This window comes from Sinocyclocheilus anshuiensis, unplaced genomic scaffold, assembly GCF_001515605.1.
Source record: "Sinocyclocheilus anshuiensis isolate Anshui unplaced genomic scaffold, SAMN03320099.WGS_v1.1 scaffold1083, whole genome shotgun sequence".
Lineage (NCBI taxonomy): Eukaryota > Metazoa > Chordata > Actinopteri > Cypriniformes > Cyprinidae > Sinocyclocheilus > Sinocyclocheilus anshuiensis.
Genome location: NW_015544206.1, coordinates 568,597 through 590,027, shown reverse-complemented (window position 1 = coordinate 590,027; position 21,431 = coordinate 568,597). Strand labels below are relative to the sequence as shown.

The following is a 21,431-nucleotide window of genomic DNA, read 5'->3' as shown; positions in this document are numbered from 1 at the left end:
TACTACAAATACCATGGTTAAACTATGGTTAGAGTGTAGCAAAACCATGGTTAATTTGTGTTCACCAAGTTTTTGTTCACCTTCAAAGGACACATCTGTGTCCTTTTAAGGTGGAAAAAAAAACTTGGTGACCACAAATTACATTGAATATAGAGTTTTCACTGTTTTAGGATTAACAGAGCTTTGGACAGTTTCCATACTTGTTTAGATTAACTTTCAGTAAAGAAACAGAGCCTTAGGGCCAGATTTTTGTTTATGTATGTGAATCAGCCAAAAAAATCGGCATCATATATCGGCCATTGGCTGCCCTGATTTCTAAATATTGGCATCGGCCAGAGAAAAACCCATATCGGTCGACCTCTAGCTATTTGCATAATATGGACTAAAGTGTCCCAAGAAAACATCCCAACCCAGAAAACTCGCCCACAGCATAACACAGCCGCTGGCCTGTGGCCGCACAACAGTGAATCCAGGTACCATAGCCTGTTGGTAATCGGCGTATCCGCGCTCAGTCGTCGACGTGATGCACCAGGAATCTTGATTCATGTGACCAGGTCACTTTCTTCCAATCATCCAAAAAAAAACAACAAAAAAACAAAAATACAAATAAAATACAAAAAGAAAAAGAAAGTTTATTCACAGTTTATTTTGACTTTCTTAATCTCAATACATTATTTTTGTTTATAGATTTACTACTGACTATACTTCATATTCTTCAATAGTTAGGTCTTCTGAAAAATGCATTAATCTATAAGAGGTTTAGTAATTCACATTTGGTCATATTGAGTCAGGTGACATAAAATGTTACATACAGTGGGTACGGAAAGTATTCAGACCCCCTTCATTTTCTGTCAATATGGGGTGCTGTGTGTACATTAATGAGGAAAAAAAATTAACTTAAATGATTTTAGCAAATGGCTGCAATATAACAAAGAGTGAAAAATTTAAGGGGGTCTGAATACTTTCCGTACCCACTGTATATGTACATGGTTAGAATTTAAGCTGCATAAACAATGCCCCATTCGGACAGGTTGCATTTTGTGTCTGTTAGCTACAGATGTCATGATTCTGGGATGTATAGGCAAAAGACATTACATTTGTTCATCTTAACGGATATACAGCATTTATATTATACTGTACATCAGGTCAGGTGTATTTGATGTTACATCACAGAACAGCAGCAGGTGGCGGGATAGTCATCAGCGTTCACTTTAAACTCATTTCCATACACATAGTAAACATAAGGCTTTCCTTTCCACATGTAGTTCACTTTGGTTATGGGAATGAGCTCGATCGTCTGCCTCTGAAACAGATTAAATTACAGAATGACAGATTCAAGTTTCAGCATGATGATTGTCTCTAGTTAGACAGACTGGTAATGATATAGCAAAGGTTGTGCATTACATTGTTTTGTGTTAAAACATACAAATTGTAATTGGAAATTATGGATTATAATAATCAAGTGATAAAAAATTACAAAATAAAAAGGCCTGGAAGCACACAAAGACAGCAGTACCTGTTGTAATATGAGGGATGTTTGGGCGTATTTCACCTGATGGTCTCTTACTAAGCGCTCAGAAGCTTGTGCAACAGAAACATCTGGAAAGCCCCTCACTGGATAGACCTACAGTAAACATACAACCATCTAATGAACTTACAAATTTCAAGTTTCTTTTTACCTCTCACTATATGTACTGTCTGTTATTACCATATATTGGGCATCTTTGAAGAGCTCCTTCCCTGAAACCTTCTCCAGATTTTCCACTCTCAGACCACTTGAGTCTTGTGCTATGAATTCGTCCTTCTCAGTGCTCCTGAAGTGGTCCAAAAGGTTTCAGAATAAGAGAGTTCAATTTGAAAGACTTCTGAATATCATAAAATAATGAATAATGTTGACTTCATTTCTATTATTTCAAAGAAACTATAAATGGTGCTTTCTTGTGCAAAGAATGACAATGAAAGTCATAACAGCACACCTCTCCTCGACAAACTGCAGGATTCATGTCTAGCACAAACGGTGACTGAGGAGGTAATGCTGAGGTAATAGCCATGCCTTCCTTAGCAAACATAAATGTATATCATGTAGATCATCATACCATTTAACAATGAGGTTAATGAAGACGAGCAGCTGTCTCTTTCCATGGCAGGTGTCACACTGGCAAGAGCCGCTGCCGCTACATGAACTACAGCTGAAAGATGCCAGACAAACCAAAACTCAGAAAATACCAATTACCAAACCACTGAAGCCCCCTGCAGGACTCTATCAGAATTCAAAATAAAATAGAATTTAAATTAGGGGTTGCATCGACTAGTCGACTTCAATGCTCTGCCATGACGCTTTAAGCTTGACGTCGACTGGTAGTCGCTGGTCCTATAGAGGGCGCAACAGGATAAGAAATCTTTGAAGGACTTCCACATTTACGCTCCGTTTCCAAACAGTTCAAATGACAAATAAATGCATACTCTGAAAGCGCTCCGCAAGCCATGTGAGATTATATTACTGGATGCTCGAAATTGAACGGGAGAATGCACGTTTTAAACAGCTTATTGTACAGGTAAATTAATCGCCGTTCTAATCTAATGCGCTGCTTCACTGTAACGCACACACACATAGGCTACAGACAGTAGCGCGTACATCACGCGCACAGAATCATTCAGCGCGGAAATGTATTGTCAACACTGTTCTGTGATTTCTCAATTAAATAGCTTAGAACCTGAAAAGTTCAAGCATATATTTCTTAATAACTAAATTCCACAGCTTCACTACTAGTAGAGAGACGCTGCCAGGTAGAATTAATTCACACACGCAATCGCTCTCACTAATGCATTCATATGAATGTAATCTTTACTGTGCTACTTTATCTGTATCTGATTTAGAATGAGCAGAAATCTGTGAGAAATATAACGACCTAAAGACAAAAGAACTGATAAAAAAACTGTTATAGGAGCAATAGCCATGTGGGCAGCGCTGTGTCATATGCCATAGCCGTGCACAAAGTGTTTGTCACAGCTCCAGACTTATTTGTACATTAATGACGTCATCAGCGACTAGTCGACTTCGACTCGACTTTCATTACATAAAAGTCGACTTCAAAAAATCAGAAGTCGTTCAACCCCTAATTGAAATAGAATAAAAATAAAATTCAAAAATTATAAAATAAAATAAAATCAAATTAAAAATAATTTAAAGTAAAATGAAATAAGTAAAATAAACACAAATCAAGTAAAATAAATAATTTAAAAAATCAACTTTTTTTGAGAGAGAAACCTATTTTAAAGAAATGTCTCATTACTTTTCACGCCCGCGCCCATTGCAGTGCATGCAGCGGTCATCAGATTGACGGTAACCAGAACCATTACACACCCAACAGACTTTCTGCACATGGACAACAATAGAGGACAAACAGTTGATATGTTAAGGTATTTTACGTCATATGATGAACTGAAAGAAAAAACATTCTGTGGCTTGTGTGCACATTTCCAATACAATTCAGCTTGAATTCTTCCCCCAGGCACCACACAAAGAGATACTTTTTCTCAATATAAGTGCCATATTTTACTCTGTGAAAAAACATTTGAGAAGAAAGAAATGCCCGGCATGCAGCTGGTTTGGTCTGTGTTAGTCAAAATTTACTTACGTTTCCCGCTCCAGCACAGGTGGTACAGGGGTTTCTTCCCATTCCCAGACAAAAGTGACAGTTCTAGTGTACAAACAGAATATAATGCTCTAAAATATGATCTGACTTATTGAACATAACCATTACTGGCATGTTTACCTGACCTATGGTCCAATTTTCAAATACTTTAAGTATTTAAGTATTTTGAAAGAGCAGAGAGACTATTAAATAAAATTCAGTGCTTCTGCTGAGTGGGTGTTTTTTTGTGTGATTTGCTTGTCACGATTCTCTGATTGGTGGAGATTTCTTTGCAGAATCATGGGTAATGTAGTTCTTCAACATGAATTCTGGATCTAAACATTATTATTTAAAAAATAAGTTTGTTAAAATAAGTTTAATAAGAAATAATACAGGCTAATGGGCTAAAACAAAGCCTTAATTAATAAAATGATTAAAGCATTTGTCTTTAAGTTACTGTTTTAAATTCAGTACTGTATTGAGAAAATGAATGGGGCTTTTGCTTCTGGAACTCGAATGTTGCATTCTATAATAGCTCTACAAACAGAACAATCAAAATTAAAGTTCTTGTGATCTTTTGGAAGATTAAATAAAATGCTGCCAACACCTTTAGAAAGTGTTGGTTTCATGCAGAAATGCTGTGATATAGTAGCCACTTTTCCACCATCAGGCCAAACCGTTCTCAGGCTTAATTGTTCCATTCCATGCCAATCCATCCCAGCCGATATTGATATGGTTTCATTTTCCACTGTGTGGCTGATAAAAGAGCTCCAATACAAATGCATCAGTCATTGCCTTGGAAAACGCTAGTGTTTATATATGGTATGAGATGTTATGGAGGATGATTAGATATTTCTATTTACTTCCGTCAAACAGTGCGCTTGGTCAGCTACAGAGAGAAACTAGTAGCCAGACGACGATCAAGTGACCAATTCTGAGTCTTCTTACCGTTCTTAGAAGCATTCGATTCCCAACAGTGGAAAAGTGGCTAAAGTGTGTCGAATGGAACCTGCTCGTTTAGTTTTTTTGTGGATCGTGTGGTTAAAGGTCAAACCTTGACTGAGGAAGTATATGGCACTTTAATGGTCTGCTTGTGCTCTTGAAAGAAGGCCGGAGGTTGAGCTGCAATCTGCCACGGACCTGGAGCAGGCTGAACACCAGCGTCCACAGGCTGACCTGAAATGTTATGCTTTTATTGATTATGAGCCACATTAAACACAGCAAAATTTCCCTTCCTGGCATTTGCATCATCATGGAAAATTTGAATACAGTGCAGGAATACGAAATCAGATTTGTATACATTTTTCAGAGATGTGGTCAAGTGTAAATGAAAGCAAAAGACAGCATGAAGGTAAACATGCCCTATCTGACGTCCGGGTACCTGTATAAGGCTCCTGACTCCATTCAGTAGATCTGGACTCCATGAACGTCTCCAAACGATACTGAGAACAGAAGAAAAGCAGACACATCAAAAGCAACATTTAGTTCTATCAATCACAAATCACATCAGCTTCACTATGTGATGCTTCGAGACACATCATCAGTGATGTTTCCTGGGGTCATCGGGTCTTTCAACAATCAGATAACCTCGCCCATGCAACCCAGTTGGGATTGATCAAGCTCAGACGTGTGTCCAGGTAGCACTACCCCACCCACGGTTCTCCTCTCCTGATCCACAGCCACCTTGAAGCAAACTCTGTTGCCTCTGTGGCCAACTTAATGCCCCTTTGTCTACTGACCAGCATGTTGTAGACCCTGCAGAGAGACTGGACTGCAAACCCTCTACATCCCACCTCAATGGGCTCTCGCACTTTACTCGCCAGTCGTTTCTTCAGCACTCTACTACCAGCTCTGTGTACTTAGATCTTTTCCTCTCTTTGGCCTCTTCAATACGATCCTCCCAGGGGACTGAGAGTTCTAAGAGATGATCTGCTTGGAGGCTTCTGAGATCAGCACCATGTCTGGCCTCAGCGATGTTATGCCAACAGTTTTTAGAAACTTCAACTGCCTCCCCCAGGTTGACTTTCAGCTCCCAGTCCTGTGCAGATGTTAGCATGCCAGAGGAGGTCCTGGCAGATGTTGTTATCTTCTCCCCAGCCCTAACAAAAGCGATGGTTGCAGTGGGTAATCCCGCAGGAGTTGGTATCTACTATAGCCTTCAGAACTTTGTCATGATGTCAACGATAGCAGCCCTCAGGGCTCTTGGACAGCGGGTAAGGATGTGATCCAGGGTCCCTCTCTTCAGGCACAGAAGGCAAGCCTTCCCTCAGCAGAACAAATTGGACAGGCTTGGTAGCATGTCATAGACAGCCTGGAATTTTATGAATTTTATTAGGTGGGGCTTGGTTTTCTAGAGCTCAGCCCAAGTAAATTACTACTGGTTCCCACCTTGTCCAAGCTCACTGCTGCCACATCCCAACCATCCTGCTGGCTTGCACTTCCTCAAGTGATGCTCTGAGCTCATCCTGGAGCTGTAAACTCCTATCCTTCTTCCTTGGCTTGCTCTTGGCTAAAAGGGGACAGAGAATCCTCGGCAGGATACCATGTTGGTAAATCCAGGCCTTAAAAGTATCTCTTATACATTTTATGTCTAAAAAACTCTAGTTGCTACTTTTGTACTCCACATACTGGAGAAGAAAGTGATGGTCATAATGAAGATGATTTACTGTAGGTCTCACCCTGTAGGTATTAAAGGACTCCATATTGGTTATGACTCCCTCTTTGACAGGGGCAGAACTATAACAGCACTTGCTGGAGACGTACGTTGCGAAAGATTCACGTGCTCGGTCCTCTGAGATGGAGGGTATACTGTTATCAGAGAGAAAAGATCAATACGTAAGTGACCTTTGCACATGTCTAACAGGATGTTTTCTGACACTTTTTACTACCACTGTGACACTTTTTAGGTGCTTTACTACAGTTGAATTATGATTTAAAATGTTTTGGATAAAAAAAAAAAAAATCCAGGTATGCTGTTTGCTTCTAGAGCTGTGCGATTTGGCCCCAATTTTGTGATTATATGTCAGTATGACAATAAAAAAACAATAACAATAATTATTAATAATGTTAATATATTACATATTTTAATAAATGTTGTTTTTATTACAATTACTAAATAAAAATATTGAATATTATGACTTAAAAAAATAAACATTCAGGTTTGTTTTGATTAATTATGCTGCCCTAGTTTGAGAACCACAATTTGAACACCCCCCCGCATGTGTTTAAGATTCAATGCATGCATTGTGTGCTTTTCGTATAGAGAAAAAGCTCTTACTGCCAGTCTGGGGAGCTGGGGGCCTGTTCAGGCACAGGCATCGGTACAGATGGAGGTGGAGGTGGAAGGTACCCACCTGTGAAATTAGAGACATGTCAACAACAAAACTACTTGTCCATTCATGAATTTCTGTGCTCTGACACCGTAAGTTCTATTGGTGCATTTAAGTCCTGCTGGAAAGTCATACTTATGACATCAGATGCGTTCAAATCATTTGGTTGGAGCAAGATGGCGATGTACCTTTTCTACACAAAATTCAACAAGGATTTTTAACTCTGTATTTACAAAATGATGAATAAAGAATGTGCATTGGTGTGTTTTTTGCTTTTACGTTTTTGTTACATTTATGAAGGTGCTGTAAATTTAATTGTTATATATTCCATGGTAATTGTACAATACTATGGTATTTTGTACATGCAACTTGCACTAACATGCACTAACAATTCGGAAACTCAGGGCTTAAAGAAAAGTTCCCCACTTGTAAGTACAACTTTGTAGTGATGTTTATATGCTTTCAAGTCAACTCGTAAATATGATCTTTCTGACACAATTTGAATGCACCATATGAGCCTGAACACATTTTCTCATGCTGAAGTGTTTACTTTAGCTTTTATTTTTTGATGTTTGACATGACTTGCATGCTTCTTACCGCCTCCGCCAGCTATTGTTCCTTCATATCCAGGGACTGTATCGAACATGTTTGCAGGGGGTGCAGAAGGTCCATGGATGATTGTCGCAGGTGCGGTTGCCATGGCTGAATGAGATTCAAACAAACCGGTTAGGTAAGTTTTCCACTAGTTCGGCTCCAAGAAAGACATATAGTATCCATTCAAAAAATTCTGTTTCAAATATCACAAAAATGTCACTATACATTCAAACATTTTTATATATTTATTGCACAGCTTTTGAAATATTAATTGTGATAATGGATGGTCAGTCACAGTGTTAAAATACCTTTGTGAAAAATCCATACAGCCTATAAATAGCCAGTTATTATTAGAAAAAGCTAGAAAGCTATTGAAAATGTTATTCGCCAAGCATTAATTAGGGACTTACATTTTAGATCTTGAAGAACTGATTCTTGTTGTTGGTAAGACTTCTAAAGTAAGGGGTGAGCAGTCAGCTAATGCCTATGGACTTAAGTCTAGTGTATTTATGGTTTAGGAATGTACAGTAGCCTGTAGTCCGAGAGCTGCTGCTATTGGATGGCGCTGAATGGACGATTGGGTGGAGTTGTTTCTACAATAAAACTGGTAACTTGGTATAAGTAACATTTTTTGTAGATTTATTCAGACAATTATGATTTAATCACAGTATTTTGAATTATAAAAACTACGTTTTTATTTTTATTTTTTTTACATTTACCACAGTACCGGAGTACTCTACTGTATATTTCGGAGAACCATATTTTTGTAAATACTGTATACTATAGTAACGTTTTTGTAGCACAAGTACTTCATACTATACGAATTCTAATAGGCTATTAATAATGATATGAATATGGCATACTAACTATGCACAAAGCGATACATTTACGTAAAAAATAGCGTTGTTTTAGATACGTTAAGGCTAAGCGGAAACTCTGGTTATCATGGTAATATTTCTAATATAGCTGTCGTCCTGTGGAAATCTGAGATTGTGTAAATTTCACAACAAACTCTTACCTGGTGCTGGTAATCCATAAACCGGGTTAATGGTGCCGTAGTTAGATCCATAGTCACTTCAGAGGAAGTTTAATGAAGTCAGGTTGAGCATTTTTGGGAATATCGATTATTAAGATTTTTTTTTTTTAAATCTTACCTCACAATCGGTCTCTCCATTTTGCAAACGCGATGAGAAGTAAACGTAAGTTCCCGAAATGTTCAGCAGCTTCCTTATGCTGTAATCATCATGTGATTGTGTTTCGTTACGTTATTTCCTTCATAAATGCGAAGGAGGTCAACAATAGGCCATTGCTCAGTCTACACAGGCGTTCATTGTATATAAAAAGTAATAAACCTCGTTATATTCGTAGTCGTAGCGCACGTTAAGGAGCAACGTGCAGTTTCAGTTTAGTTCATTATGTTTGTGTGGGTTTCATTTCGGAGCCGTGGCTTGAGTGACATGTTGATTACAAAAATATATGAACTATGAGGAAAACCTATTTGCGTTCCCCAGAGAAACTATGCAAAACTCGCAAATCTTGAGCGAACTCAACGCTTTTCTGGGGAACGCAAAAAAGCCCTTTCGGGGCTCCGTAGTTTCATACTGACGTTGGTGAACATGAGGAGTCAGAAAGAGAAACCGAGAGTGTGGTTTACTTTTATGGAAGCATATAGGTAGCGAAATTCAAGTTAAAAGGCAATATGCAAAATGGCAATGCAAAATTTTAACAATACATTTATTATGAAACAATAATTCATGAAATAGCAAAAAAGTTAACAAATAGGTGGCGATTAACAATAAGGTCCCATTAGTTAATGTTAGTTAATACATTAAGTAACAATGAGCAATACAGTACCTTTGTTATGTTATATAGAGTATTTGACATTTTATTTGTGCATTGACCCAGAAAAAAAATGTATGATAATGAAAATTGTTTGTATAGTATAGTATAGTTTGTAAAATATAACAAAGATAATTTATTCGTTGGACGTTTGACTGAGATGCAGTACTAAATTGTGACAGCTAGCCCCAGTCTCCCCTCCATAATATTGTACGATTGCCATATTAATAGTACCATGGTATTTAAACATCCAAATCAAAATATGGTTCTGTCAGTAGTTATTATGGTACTTTATTGTTAGTGTGGTGTCTCTCCTGTGGTTCAGGCAGCCTGTATCTCAGTAGCAGGCCGCTTCAGTCCATCTGTCTCATCTGTGAGCAGCCAATGCACACACTTGCACTCCAACGGTGTTATTAGCCCTACCCACTATATTTAACTGGATGCATTATTAAGTCATACCCAGATTTTCATGACGTTACATTGAGGAGGGTGAAATGAGATCAGCCGTGTTTCTCCAAAATCCTCATATCTCAGTTAAGTTGCAGGATTTCCCACAGAGAATGAACAAAGAGCTCTTCCAGGATGAAGAGAGAGGGTAGAGAAGGAAGATAAGAGAGAAATAGACCCGAAGCAAGACTAGGCTGAAGATCTGTGTGGTACTGGTGAGAGGAGAAGGAAAGAGGAGCCATGTGGCACGTTAGTTGTTCTTTAAACCCTAAAGTGCTCCCGGATGGGGTCCCTGCATGGACGACCATGAAGAAAGGACTGGCTGGAGGAGTCAAAGGGAAGAGGAAGATGTTCTCGTTTTCTTTACGATGTCGGATTGGAGTTATCAGAGGAAGGGTTAAAGGTAAGACATGAGAGAATGTGCGTAAGGTTTGAGTGTGTGGCGATGTTTGTACAAGTAAAGGGTGAATTGTATGTGTAGGTGCTGTGTACTTCATGAGCAGTCTGCTGAAGTTGTTATGTGTGTAGGTTAAAAAAAAAACATGTTTATTTTATGTTTTTCTTGACTGTGGATCTGAGAAATGAATGCAAGATCTGTTGTCCTGTATCAGCTGAAGTGACCTGCAAAACAGTGTTCTGCCACCTGGGGGCTGTCTTGTTTAAAATTACTTTTAATAATCTGCAGTCTTTTACAGTGAGCCCAAAGTATTTGGACCATATTCATTTCACCTCATTAGATTACAAATCATCAGTTATTTAGGATTTTTATTAATCATTTCACACCTTATGAACTTCTTTTTGTGAATAATTTAGCTTGAAATGTGCTGTTTCTTAATAAATACATCATATGTAAACTACCAGTCATAATTGTTAAATAATAAAGTTTTTTTTTTTAAATGTCTTTAGTGTCTTTTGCTCTCTCTCCAAGGCTGCATTTATTTGTTCAAAAATACAGTAAAACAGTAATGTGAAATATAAATCTTATAATTTAAAAAGACTATTTTTTATTTATAGCAAATCAGCATATTAGAGTGATTTCTGAAGGATCATGAGACACTCAAAAATACAGTAAAAACAGTAATATTATTACAATTTAAAATAATTGTTTTAAAATGTAAATTATTCCTTTGATGTCAAAGCTGAATTTTCAGCATCATTATTTTAGTCTTCATGATCCTTCAGAAATCATTCTAATTCGCTGATTTGCTGCTCAAGAAAAGTTCTTATTATTATCAATGTTGAAAATGTTGTGCTGCTTCATATTTTTGTGGAAACTGATACACTTTTTTTTTGTAGGATTCTTTGATTATTATGAAGTTCAAAATCTCAGCATTTATTTGAAATAGAAACCTTTTGTAACATCTTTACTGTCACCTTTGGTCAATATAATGCATCCTTATTAAAGTATCTATCTATAGAATTCATTTTTTCATATCTCTAGCTTGCCCGTCTTTTCTAGGTATCAAAATTACCCTTTCAAAAACTACTGCTGGTGGTATTATGGTACAATATGGTATCAGTTGGTATTTTGATGGTACTTTGATATATTACCATGGATCCGAATGATTATCGTATGCATATACAATGGTATTTAAATTATATTCTAACATATATATATATATATATATATATATATATATATATATTCTTCCAAAACAATATTATGTTTGGTACTTTTATATTTGCATACTTTTAGGTTCAAAATGTTTTGTCTTGTACAGTTCAAGTTAATCAAATCCTTACGGTTAGGGTTCTGTTTTATATACAGCAAAAAATTTATTATATTTGTCATTTTCTTTTAAACAGAGAATGTGCTGTTGAACAGGTTGTCGTCTCGGGCCATGTGACAAATAGGGTCCACTGTGTTCCTCTATGAAACTGTCTACCTATTTGGACAGGGTAAAGAATGCCCACCCGTAACATTTGTCCTGGGCCGTGTGGTTTTTAGCTCTAGCCCTGCTGGTAAATGGAAAAGCCTGTTGAGAGCTGAGCGAAGGGTGACAACTGGGGCCACTGGGGCCTCTATAAATAAAAGCCCAGCTCTGAAAATAGGCCCTGAGCTTCCAGTTGCATTGTTAGAAAATCATCCGTTTAACCTACATCAGGATTGGTGTCAACACAACCAGGGCTGTCGGTGTGCTTTGCTCCAAATTAGTTTCAGAGTTTTAATAGACTTGGAAAATGAGTTATCATGACCCATAATGACAGTTTTACTCTGCTGTGATGACTTTCAGAGACGCTGCTGTGTGTGAGTGTGTTATATAACACTTGCTCACTACTCATAGATGTGCGGTTTGTTGACTGTTAAAGCACTGGTGTGATGTTTTGAGCCTTTGACCTCTTAAACAAACAGTCTGAGTGATGTTGGTTTGTTTAGCCTGTTGGCCTAAAGGGCAGCTGAACCATCTTTACTGACCAAAAGGAGATTTTGGACAAAAATATAAAGAAGCACATCATCTGTTTTCAACACTGGTGCAACTCAAATGATTCCTGAGCAGCAAATCAGCATATCAGAAGTATTTCTGAAGATCATGTGACACTGAAGACTGGAGTAATGATGCTGGAATGGGGTTATTCAGCGATAACAACCAGCTGGATGTACATTATCCCGCTTATTACACGGCCACTTGGTACATAAGTAAATACTTAGACACGAGATAATGATTTGAGTTGAAATATTTGAATGCAAAGCTTCCGTGAAAACAGCAGTTCACAGCGGCAAGTTCAAACGAGACGGACATTTAAGGGATACACAACACCACTTATTATACAACATTTCACCACATAAATAATTATGGCGATAAATGATTTAAGATGAAAATGTTTAAGTTAAGTATAAGTTATCTTATAATCCATTACAGCGTACAAAACAATAGTAGCAAAATGGCAGCAGCTGCGTTTGTATGAAACGAGAGAGCGAGTCCACGATACCAGGATGACATAATTAAATAATTGTACACAAATTTTGAGTTTTAATATTTTATAAGCTAAACAAACACAAAGCTTCTACAAAATATCTTCATGGAACATGATCTTTACTTAATATCCTAATGATTTTTGGCATTAAAAAATCAATAATTTTGACCGTGTTTTTATTGTGTTTTTAATAAATGCAGACTTATTTCAAAATATTAAGTAAGGGATAATGTACATCCAGCCGGTTGTTATCGCAGATTAAATAATTGTACACAAATTTTGAGTTTTAATATTTTATAAGCTAAACAAACACAAAGCTTCCACCAAGAAAAAACAGTTCCTAGCAAGAGTACAGCGCCGACTTCAGTTACCCGGATGAGCCTGTGTTATTAGTTTTTACCGGTTGTTATCGAGGGATAACTTACCTCGGAATGTCGCGACTGACCAATCAGAATCAAGTATTCCACAGCGCTGTGTAATAAAAAGTCTTACCAACCCCAAACTTTTGAACGGAATGAATAGTTCAAATTTTTTGGGTTAACAAACAATGAAGAGAACAACTGAGGCATATATTATTAGATATGCAGGTTGTGTACCGTCCTGGTTAAAGATCTGGATGGGAAACTGAGAGGATGTGAAGTTCAGAACCACCAAGTGATGAGCCTTGAGCTTTCAACATCATTTTTAGGTTGCTCCATTGGGACTGTTGTAGTATCGGAAAGTTGCTTAAAGTGAAAATGTATTTGTAACCTATACTTCCATAAAGTGTCTTTCCAAATTAAACTGGATATTCAATAATAACATAGGAGAGGACTTAAATTTAGTTTTCAATTTTTGAGTGAATAAATTCCTGTTGTGTAAAATTAAGATTTATGTATTTAAATTGCATATAACATTTCCATCCATTAGGCCTACACAGTTTTAACATAAACTAATAAACTTAATGTAATGCATATTTGTCAGTCATACATAAATGAAATGGGTACGATTATGCAATAAAAAAATCATGGCATAATTTATTATTACCTATTTGCATTTTTTGACTTTATTTAAATAATCATATTTTCAGAATGCATTTATTCAAATTCCTTAGAATCAGCATAAATCTGTTCATTTTAATTAACATTAAATGTATTTATTTAAAATATATGAACCTGGTTAAAATATGGCTATGTGTGGTTGTTCCAATATCCAATCAGTTAAAATATATGAGATTGAAACCTACTGGATTTATTGATGATAAATATATTAATCTGGTTATTGTCTAACATTTTTTAATAGTACCATTACAGAAGTCTTACCTGTTTCCTAACTGTTTAATTTATGTATGACTGATCGATCAAATGAAATGTATTAACTTGTTTCTGTTATGTTTAATTGTTGTATCATAAAAAGTGTGTGTTGCATGCCAGAATTCCATATGTTTACATATAATTTTTTCTTGTTGAATAGCCTGGTTCACTCAAAAATAAATCATTATGAAAGTAAAGAGCTTGCGAACGCTGTTTCTTGTTGACTTGAGCTTGAATTCAATTCTAAATGTTATCAAAAGCAGTCAGTCCAAGCCTGTAAACTGCCTTTGTAACGTATTATCATAATTTATTTGATCATTTCATGTTTCAGAAGATGCCCCATACACGAAGGGAAGCAAAGATGCTGCAAGTGACAGCAGCGGCCTCAACAAGAGGAGCAGCATAGCTGGTAAGTGGGCATGTAACCCAACAGAACTGAAACCTGCAGATAATTGCTGTTTAAGGAATAGTTCACCCACAAATGAACATTTGCTGAACATTTACTCACCGTCAGGCCATCCAAGATGTAGATGAGTTTGCTTCTTAATAGAAACAGATTTGGAAAAATGTTGCATTACTTGCTCACCAATGGATCCTCTGCAGAGTGGTGTGGATTATTGTGATGTTTTTATCAGCTGTTTGGACTCTCATTCTGACGGCACCCATTCACAGCAGAGGATTGCAAATGGTGTCATGCAAAAATTCTCCAAATCTGTTCTAATGAAGAAACAAACTCAGCTACATCCTGAATGGCCTGAGAAATTTGTAACAAGTTTAGATTTTTGGGTGAACGATTCCTTTAGTGCTCCACATGACACAGCTATACTGCATCAGAGGTGTTTTGCTCTATACTGAGTCTTTGTATAAGGAGTTCTGCCAGTCTCAGCACTCATACAGTGTCTTGTACCTTAAGGTAAAGAGACTGTTCATCTGTGATGAGGCTGATATTTGATTTCTTCGGACTGCTGCTATAAACCCTCAGTCGCTCTCTCTGTTCTTTTCTTTTTATCCGTTGGGCTTGTGAAGAATCATGTCAGCTCTAGTGATTTACCACACTGACACTCACCATCAGATGCTGTAGAGATTTAACAGCAGTAATGAGCACATATTTTAGATCGCAATTGCTGCATCATAAAAGCTTATCACATAATTTGTCTTCAACATTTGATCATACTGAAAAGAATATTCTCCTTAATGGTGTCCTCATAACCATTATGAGTGGAAAATAGAAATAAATCTAAATAAAATAGTGCATTTTATGTTATAAAAAAAAATTAACGAATAATACATATCAAAGAGAGCAATTAGATTCTACATCCAAAATCTTCTCGTTAATGGGGTCCTCATAAACGTCATGAGTGGAATTTTTTGGGGGGGCTTTTTTTTGCCTTTATTTGGATAGGACAATATGTAGACAGGAAGTGAAGTGGGAGAGAGAGAGGGGAGGAGGGGGGATCAGGAAAGGTCTGCAAGCCGGGATTTGAACTCGGGACGTCCGAAGTGCAACGATGCTATATGACATGAGTGGAAATTTATGGAATACAAAATATTTTTATTTTTCTTATATACAGTATTTGTGGTCATTTAAAAAAAGTGTGTATGATATATTGTGTTGTTTGTGACAAATATGGAAAATAGAAATAAATCTAAATAAAATAGTGCATTTTATGTTATAAAAAAAAATTAACAAATAATACATATCAAAGAGAGCAATTAGATTCTACATCCAAAATCTTCTCGTTAATGGGGTCCTCATAAACGTCATGAGTGGAATTTTTTGGGGGGGCTTTTTTTTGCCTTTATTTGGATAGGACAATATGTAGACAGGAAGTGAAGTGGGAGAGAGAGAGGGGAGGAGGGGGGATCAGGAAAGGTCTGCAAGCCGGGATTTGAACTCGGGACGGCCGAAGTGCAACGATGCTATATGACATGAGTGGAAATTTATGGAATACAAAATATTTTTATTTTTCTTATATTATATACAGTATTTGTGGTAATTTAAAAAAAGTGTGTATGATATATTGTGTTGTTTGTGACAAATAAATAAATGTCAACCATTTATGTTTATGAAATAATAATTTTTATCAATAAAGCAACACACTGTCATTCAAAATTATGGGGACAATAAGTTTGCTTTTAAAAAATAAATAAATAGATAAATAAATACAAATTGTATTCAGCAAGGATGTTAAATTGATCAAAAGTGACAGTAGAACTTTGAAGGCTTCTTTGAAAAATCACTGAAAAAAAGTTTCACAGTTTCCACAAAATATTAAGCAGCACAACTGTTTTCAACATTGATGGTAATAAGAAATGTTTTTTGAGCAGCAAATCAGCATATTAGAATGATTTCTAAAGGATCATGTGATGAGTAATGAGGATGAAACATATATAATAAATAATATTTCACAATATTTTTGATCAATAAATGCAGCCTTGGTAAACAGAAGAGATTACTTAAAAAAAAATATATATATATATATAAAAAGTTTGTGTTCGTTTTTTTTACATTACTTGGACATGACCTGTGAAAATCACCCTGGTTTGTTTCCATAATGTATAAATATGCTTATTACACACAGTCTGCCATATTACCAGACTGCAGTACTACTTCATGAAATGGTTAAATTAATCTGATTTCCATGTCACAATGCATGGCTACACAAGCTCCCTGGGGGCCGGCGGGTGAGTTACCTGCTGTGAAGGTCCGTGTGCTGGTGCTTGTGTGGTTATTGTGTGTGTTTGTTTACGCACAGATGAGCAGAGAGGTGTGACCACGGTGGAACTGATTAAAAAAGAGGGCACCAGTCTCGGCCTCACGATCTCCGGAGGTTGTGACAAGGACGGCAAGCCAAGAGTGTCAAACCTGAGACCAGGAGGTCTCGCGATCCGGTGAGAAACAGACGAGAGAGACACACACGCATGCTGATCAGTATCCATTTTGTGGAGTTCTCAGCTTTGTCTTGGTTCTCCTAAAAATCAAATAGCTTATAATTGATCTAATATGGTAATATTAGATGTTATGTTTTGTTAGTTTGTGTTACAGTATGTGTGGGTTTTATGTATTATCTTGTTTCGTAGTGTATAACACTTTGGTCAGTTTTTGGTCAGTTTTAATTGGTGCTTTATAAATAAACTAAAAACTACAACTAGTATATAGAGCAGACTTTGGTAAATCTGAGCACAGTTTGAGACATTGTTGAGAGAGATCTCTGAGAGATTATTAAGTTGTTTTTCCCTGGAGGAAAGTCTTGAGAAGCAGAAAATATAAGGTAAACATGTTTCTCTTTGTACTTTCTATTAAAATAATTTCTGGTCACAACTTCTGGTCGTGAAAATAACCTCTGGTCTTTTCTTTTCCACTGATATCATCAAAACCTCTTATTTCTGAACCCTTCTCCGCATTATGACATTTATCACCATTCAATTAATTTCCACTGGATTACTGTATATCAAATCCAGCCCATTGTTTTCCACTGAAATATCCCATTTCACCCAGAAAGGAAAATGGGTTGCAAACACAGTGTATTTTGTGTGTGGGGTTGTTGTAGTTAATGATAACCATAAAAAAATTAAAATAAAAATAAAAATGGTAACTTAACTTAAAACTTCATATGTTAAAATAAATTTATTTTAAAATAAAATACAAAAAATCACACATTTGTTTTTGTGCCACATGCTAATGGTTTCACTTTAAATAAATTTGTGTATGAGTGTCATTTATGATGAGTGTTATATTTCTAATGAATACCAATATAATTAGTCTGTTTTATGCTAATATTTTTTATACCTGTTTTGTTCTGAAAACCGGTAAATTTAAAGGATTTGTTATGGAATGAGAGGAACTAAAATACATGTTTTATAGTAACGTATATAATGTATAAGTGTTCCTTTTGCTATATTTGACAATATGATAATAAAAATGATAAAATGAAATTGATGGACTGACAAAAATGAACTAACTTAAAATGAAAATGAAAAATATAAAACTAAAAACATTAAAAATATTCATAAAATCTCCAATAGTATTTCATCAGTACTAAAATAACACTAGTGTAGTGTGTGCAACTTATTTTCCAGAAAATACGTAATAAAGTAAATGTCGTAAAATTTTAATGAAAATGGAGAAATAAAAACTCATTCAAAATATTAATAAAATCTATTATAGTATGTCAGTGATACTAAAATAACACTGTGTGCGACTTATTTTCCAGAAAATATGCTAATAAAAATAACAAAATGACAAAAACTTAAACTAAAATGAAAAACTATAATAGTATTTCAGTGATGCTAAAATAGCACTGGTGTAGGTGTGCACCATGTTTACTCTCACAGCTCTTTAACCTCAGGATCTGGGCTGCTCCTGTGTGTGTGTGTGTGTGTGTGTGTGTGACCTCAGGATGTGGGCTGCTCAATCACATCAGCCTCTAGTGTGACAGACTGACGCAGGCCTAACGTGACCGCTCTCTCTCTGTCACACACACACACACAGGAGGAAGATTTTAGTTGAATGGTTGTGCTGACCTGTAGGCAACGCAGGATTGATGTGCATGTTACTGAAGGCAGAGCTGCAAACGTTTGTTTTGCAGCCAGGTGCTTTAAACTTATGACCTTGCATTTAAGTTCACAGCTAATGTTTTTTTGTTTTTTTTCAGTTTCCGAAGCTCTAGTGCAGACGTGCTAGTTTGTAATTAATATGTGTGTTAATGCTGTTTAACTCCACTGCATAATTATGCAGAATCACAAAATGATGTGTTTGGGTGTTTCGTTTTGCCTTTGGTTGTGTGCTCATTTGTAAATGAACTACTTTTGTGTGTCGTCATTGTGTCGGTTCCAAGCGTGTGCCGCTGTCTAAGTTAATGCGATGCTTACAGGCAAAATCCTAGCGCTGGGTGACAGCAGCGGCTTAAATTAGCTTCTACAACAGTACATGAGGAGTCAGCTCTGCTAACATCACACATATATACACTCACACACCGCATGTACCTGCTGCACAACACAAACATGCACCTTTCTGCAGCAGATGCAGTATGTTGATGATTGCGGAGTCTTCATATCAGTGCAGCCATTATATTTGGAAGTAATCTTGTTCTTAGGATTTAGGTCATTACCAATAATAGATTTTCATACATTACAGTTCAGTTTTGTGGTTGGTAAGATTTTTAAAAAGGTTTTTGAAAGATTTATTCATTTATTTGTTCAAAAATACAGTAAAAACAGTAATATTGTGAAATATTATTACAATTTTAAATAACTGTTTTCTATTTGAATATATTTTAAAATATAATTTATTACTGTGACGCAAAGCTGGATTTTCAGCATCATTACTTCAGTCTTCAGTCTCACATGATCCTTCAGAAATCATTCTAATATGCTGATTTGCTGCTCAGAAAACATTTCTTATTATTATCAATGTTGAAAACAGTTGTGGTGCTTAATATTTATGTGGAAACCATGATACATTTTTATTAGATTCTTCAATGAATAGAAAGTTCAAAAGAACAGCATTTATTTTAAATAAAATTAAAGGGAATAAATGTAGGTTGCATGCTGTAAATGTGGCCTGTTTAATGTACTTGTAAAAGGTAAATATGGACATGTATGAATGTATTTAAGGTATGATTTTTTGTAGCTCTTGCATTCCCTGGAAATTGAACACATGACCTTAGCATTTCTAGTGCCATGCTTTACTGTTACTGAAAATGTCATGTTATATAAAGGAAAAATATGGTTTAGGAAACAAACACACATTCATAAATCACATCTTTCTGTACACTTGTTGTCCAAACATATTAATCAGAAACTTAAGAATCTACTATGCATGTTACCAAAATGTATCACTGCATTGTTTAATTTTCCATATGCGTCTGTGTGGCAGGAGTGACCAGCTCAATGTCGGGGACTATATAAAATCAGTGAACGGGATAAACCTGTCCAAACTCAGACATGATGAGATCATCAGCATGCTGAAGAACATCGGTGAGCGTGTGGTGCTGGAGGTGGAGTACGAGCTGGCGCCTTTCGGTACGGACACATATACATTCACATTTACATTCACTCCAGTCTCCTGTGGAATAAACGTTTGACCTGGGAAGATTTTTAAGTGTCTTTGAAAGAAGTCTCTTATTCTCACTGAAGATGCATTTATTTGATCAAAAATACAGTAAAAACAGTAATAATGCAAAATGTTATTACAGTTTTAAATAACTTTTCTATTTGAATGTATGTTAAAATGTAATATATTCTTGTGATCAAAGCTGAATTTTCAGCATCATTACTCCAGTGTCACATGATCCTTCGGAAATAATTCTAATATGCTGACTTTCTGATCAAAAATAATTTATTATTATTATTAGTGCTAGGGCTGTGCAAAAAAACTAATGCAATTTTCATGCGCATCTCGTCAGTAAAGCCGCTTCTGTGATTAGTAGTAAATCTCCAGCACGTGCTTTCAGATGGAGCGGCATTTACTACACAGAGCCGTAGTTCACTGACAAGCTACACAAAATCGTGTTCATAATCGGCAATGAATCGCCGTGCGATTTTGAACGGGATTTTGCGTAGCTTGTCAATGAACTACGGCTCTGTATAGTAAATGCCGCTCCATTGAAACCCAGAGTTTCCCTCATTTCAGGATTAACATACTCGGAGTTTTCACTTAACCTCCTTTCTGAAACGGGCCCCAGTACACACACATATATTATGTACACAAAAACTTTAATTTCGGATGCGATTAATAGCGATTAATTGTTTGACAGCACTAATTATTATAAATGTTGAAGACTGTAAAAAAATTATTTTGTAACATTATAAATGTCTTTATTGACACTTATGATCATTTTAATGTGTCCTTGCAGAATGGGCTGTCAAAAAAAAAACGAATTTCGAATATTCGTCGAATTTAAAATAATAATCCACATTCGAATGCAGAATTGTTGCATTCGACTTTAAGGTGTGCGTCAGGCAGCCTTATCAGTGGCGCACGAGATGCGATGACGATGTAATGTTTTTGTTAGCCTATCCAGTTGAACCCACTAGATGCGGCGCGGCTACGTTGTTCATTCAAAATATTGCAGAAAAAGAGAACAATCAATGCGGGGAAGATGTTGTTTACGTCAAAACCGAAACAAAGCCGTTCACACAGAATGCATATTCATCGCATTTTCTCTAGAGGGACATCTACCACCGCTGCACTCGCATCTCGCCTGAGAGAGCCGCATGTTTAGAAAGCTATGTAAAATTCAACTTTTAAAAAATATGTCTCGAGACTTTATGGCGGTTTTCCCCATCCCACTGCATCTCAAGTTTTTAAATTAAGAAAGTACTGTTTGTGATTGGTTTTCGTTCCTTTGTATTAAACTATCCATACATACATGATC

At 36.3% G+C, this 21,431-nt stretch overlaps 2 protein-coding genes across 3 annotated transcripts in view; one reads left to right on the top strand and one right to left on the bottom strand.

The window, feature by feature from the left end:
- Positions 1–983: 983 nt before the first annotated feature.
- LOC107696922 (protein SSUH2 homolog) lies at positions 984–9,200 on the bottom strand. Its single transcript, XM_016497496.1, has 13 exons — positions 8,713–9,200; positions 8,577–8,632; positions 7,562–7,666; positions 6,913–6,988; positions 6,314–6,443; positions 5,017–5,077; positions 4,690–4,811; positions 3,639–3,701; positions 3,294–3,376; positions 2,097–2,189; positions 1,709–1,814; positions 1,517–1,624; positions 984–1,303 (listed from the first exon to the last, which is right to left on the bottom strand). Exons 1-13 carry the CDS (start codon positions 8,730–8,732, stop codon positions 1,163–1,165), a joined length of 1,164 nt encoding a protein of 387 aa, XP_016352982.1. The 5' UTR covers positions 8,733–9,200; the 3' UTR covers positions 984–1,162.
- A 720-nt stretch (positions 9,201–9,920) lies between these two features.
- grip2a (glutamate receptor interacting protein 2a) overlaps positions 9,921–21,431 on the top strand; it is a 34,525-nt gene continuing 23,014 nt past the window's right edge. Inside the window, exons 1-4 of one of the 2 annotated variants that reach the window (XM_016497495.1) lie at positions 9,921–10,247; positions 14,384–14,461; positions 16,809–16,944; positions 19,931–20,076. In XM_016497495.1, coding sequence (XP_016352981.1) covers positions 10,085–10,247; positions 14,384–14,461; positions 16,809–16,944; positions 19,931–20,076 — 523 coding nt within the window. In that variant the 5' untranslated portion in view covers positions 9,921–10,084. The remainder of the gene's footprint in view (positions 10,248–14,383; positions 14,462–16,808; positions 16,945–19,930; positions 20,077–21,431) is intronic. The other variant, XM_016497494.1, reaches the window with a different exon arrangement.